This window comes from Bison bison, unplaced genomic scaffold (genome assembly GCF_000754665.1).
Source record: "Bison bison bison isolate TAMUID 2011002044 unplaced genomic scaffold, Bison_UMD1.0 scf7180017855360, whole genome shotgun sequence".
Lineage (NCBI taxonomy): Eukaryota > Metazoa > Chordata > Mammalia > Artiodactyla > Bovidae > Bison > Bison bison.
Genome location: NW_011485933.1, coordinates 141,605 through 144,727, shown reverse-complemented (window position 1 = coordinate 144,727; position 3,123 = coordinate 141,605). Strand labels below are relative to the sequence as shown.

The window sequence follows — 3,123 nt, the reverse complement described above, 5'->3', positions numbered from 1 at the left end:
GGGCACCGGCAGGAGAGCAGCCCCCTACTTGTGCAGGAACCCTCCGACCCTGCCCCACCCCCTGGGGAAAAGCCTAAGCCCAGGGCATAAAGACCTGTGCGCTTGAAATGCGCTCGTTTGTACCCTGGTCCTCACACGCATCTGATTGGAAACGCCGGCTGCCCCCCACCCTCCCCTCCAGCCTCAGCGGCCGCGGCCTGACAGCTCATCACCTTTCAGGACGGCATGAGAACAGCGAGCTCCTACCTGATAAGCCTTCCGTTTTCCACGTAGTACTGCACCCCGAGGAAGGCCACGAAGGGGGCGCCCGGCCTGCCGCGGCCCTGGGGCTGGAAGCGTGGAACGCAGGCCGCAGTGAGGCCTTGGGGTGGGGGCTGACCGCCGGCTGGAGCGCCGGACGGAGCCACCACCCCCACCCCCACAGACCAGCCCGAGCCCACGTGCGTCCTGCGGGCTGCTCGTGGCTTTATGTCACGTTGGTAGAAGGGAAAGCAAGTGTCCAGAACAGTCGGGGCACTTGCCTGCACCCTCAGGGCTAACTCCATGCCACGACCCAGGGGACGGGCCACTCGAGGGCCAGCAGCCCGGGCGCTGACTTACTCCACGTGTCTCTCTTTTCCAGTCCTTGGAGAAGTATTTGCTGAGCTTCTGCTCCAGATCCATGAAGACATGCTCGTTGTCTACGAAGAGAGGCAGGGCCTGGGCAGAGCGTGCTGGGAGTGTGTGAGTGTGTGCGTGCACATGAGTGCCACCGTGAGTGTGCCTGTGTGCACCAGTGTGAGAATGTGTAAACACGTGTGAGTGTGTGCATGCGAGTATGTGCATGTAAGTATAATGCAAGTGTGTGAGTGGCGCATGGGTATGAATGTGGAAGCATGTAAGCGTGAGATGGTGTGCGTGAGTGTGATCGTGTGTGCATGTGGATACTTGAGTATGTGTGTGACTATGTGTGCAAGTGTGCGTGTGACTGCCTGTGTGAGCACGTGTGTGCTCTGATGCAGTGAGGAGGAATCCCCCCATGCCCCTGGAGCATGGCACGGCGGGCACCAGGCAGAGGCCGGGGATCGTCTGCCCCGAGCGCCCGCCACCCCTGCCCTGGGAACGGGCCGGGGTCCCGGGGTCGCTGGGCGGTGCTTGCTTACTTCTGACCACGCTGAGGCCGAAGAAGTGGGCTTCCCTGATGCCGGTCTGGTCGCACACCTGCTGAAGGAGCTCATGCCCGGTGGCCTGCACCTGTGGGAGGGGCAGGAGGCCCTCAGGGCGCAGAGCAGGGCAGCCCCGGGAGGGCGGGGGTGCAAGGAGGGGCTCCACCACCGAGCAGAGCTGGTGCGCAGGGGCCTGGCTCAGGGGCTTCCCACCCAGCGGGGTCAGCGCTCAGGGTCCCCGGAGGCTCCCGGGCTGACAACCAGGTGTCCCTGCATGCAGTGGGCCTCCTGTGAAAGATGGAGAGGGTGCCCAACCCCAGAGAGAGCCCGTCCCCTCCAGGGATGGAGGCTGGGTGCCCCCACGCCTCCCCACCCTAAGCCAACGTTGCTAGGCCACTCCTGGGCACCCCTGAAAGGAGCCTCTGGTGCGGGGGGGTGGTCTGTGGCTCCCCCCGCCCGACTCCCGCCACAGGCACCTCCTGCTGGCCTCCAGGCCCAGGCCGAGCCCCCAGCCCTGCCACCTCCCCACCCCTCCCAGCTCCGCGCGGCCCGTCCTGGGTATGTGTCCACCCTGCACCGTCAGAACCCAAGTGGCCCTTCACCCGCGTGTGCCCAGAGGAGGGCGTGCGCTCGCTCGGTCTGCTTTCCGTTGTCCAAAAATCCTTCAGTCCAAAAACACTTTAGTCCGCCTAAAAAGCCCATTATACCAAACATCCCACAGGTTTAAATTTCCAGTGGTCTCACGAATGTCAGCGTTTTCCTGCTTTGTTGGTTGGACAGAGCTCAAGGCCTCGACTTCGGGGCACCCAGGTGCTGTCCCCGTGGCCAACATGTCTCCTGGGTGCCTCTGGGCCTCCGTCTGCGTTTCCCGGGCTGGTGGTTGGGCCCGACGGATGGAAGCTACCTTGTGGCGCTGAGTCTGTGCGTGGGAGGCTGGCTGTGGAGGCCGCAGGTCAGGGACCCGTTCACCCCAGGGCGGCCGTGGGGCTGGAGCGCAGTGGCCCTGCGTGCTGAGCGTGGGGCCTGGCCCGGGGTGTCCGAGGATGCTGCTGCAGGCTTCCTGGGGAGGCCGTGGCTCCTGGGACGTCGGGAAGCTCTGTCATCGGGGCACCCACACCGTCTTCAGAGGGGCGTCCCGCCTCTTAGTGGTCAGTTCCTGGGGGCCTGGCCTTGCCACTGTCCATCTGACTTGTTGAGGGTCGGTCCCTCAGCCTGCCAGGATGGTGATTCACCATCTGGGTCTTCCCAGCCATTGTCTCCTGACGCTCGGTGTGAAGCCGCAGTGCAGGTAAACACGGGGTCCGCCCGTGCGCTCAGCCCGGCGTGCACGTGCCTGGAACTAAGCTGGCCCCAGGTTGCAGGCCCGGGCGGGGAGCCTGTGGGGCTCGCCACAGCCGAGCTCCGTGTCTGCATTGTCGGGCTCACCTTCCTTCTAGACATGCATCCTCCAGGGAGCCTGCCCCCGAGGGTCCCTGTGGAGCCAGGCTCACGTGGGCGGGGCCACACCTAGCACCTCCCTCCCCTCCTCCCCCAGGTCCTCCTGCTGCCCCCTCCCCACGGCCTGCAGCAGCTCTAAGGACACAGTGAACCCTTACTCCTTGGAAGGAAAGTTACGACCAATCTAGATAGCATATTCAAAAGCAGAGACATTACTTTGCCAACAAAGGTCCGTCTAGTCAAGGCTATGGTTTTTCCAGTGGTCATGTATGGATGTAAGAGTTGGACTGTGAAGAAAGCTGAGCGCTGAAGAACTGATGCTTTTGAACTGTGGTGTTGGAGAAGACTCTTGAGAGTCTCTTGGCCTGCAAGGATATCTAACCAGTCCATCCTAAAGATCAGTCCTGGGTGTTCATTGGAAGGACTGATGCTAAAGCTGAAACTCCAGTACTTTGGCCACCTCATGTGAAGAGTTGATTCATTGGAAAAGACTCTGATGCTGGGAGGGATTGGGGGCAGGAGGAGAAGGGGAAAACAGAGG

The 3,123-nt window shown here is 62.6% G+C and overlaps 1 protein-coding gene across 1 annotated transcript in view; it reads right to left on the bottom strand.

Annotated features, from left to right (window-relative positions):
• Positions 1-3,123, bottom strand: part of FRMD1 (FERM domain containing 1) — a 12,779-nt gene that overhangs the window by 6,304 nt on the left and 3,352 nt on the right. Inside the window, exons 4-6 of the mRNA XM_010858755.1 lie at positions 1,143-1,233; positions 601-680; positions 247-329 (exon numbers count right to left, since the gene is read on the bottom strand). Coding sequence (XP_010857057.1) covers positions 247-329; positions 601-680; positions 1,143-1,233 — 254 coding nt within the window. The remainder of the gene's footprint in view (positions 1-246; positions 330-600; positions 681-1,142; positions 1,234-3,123) is intronic.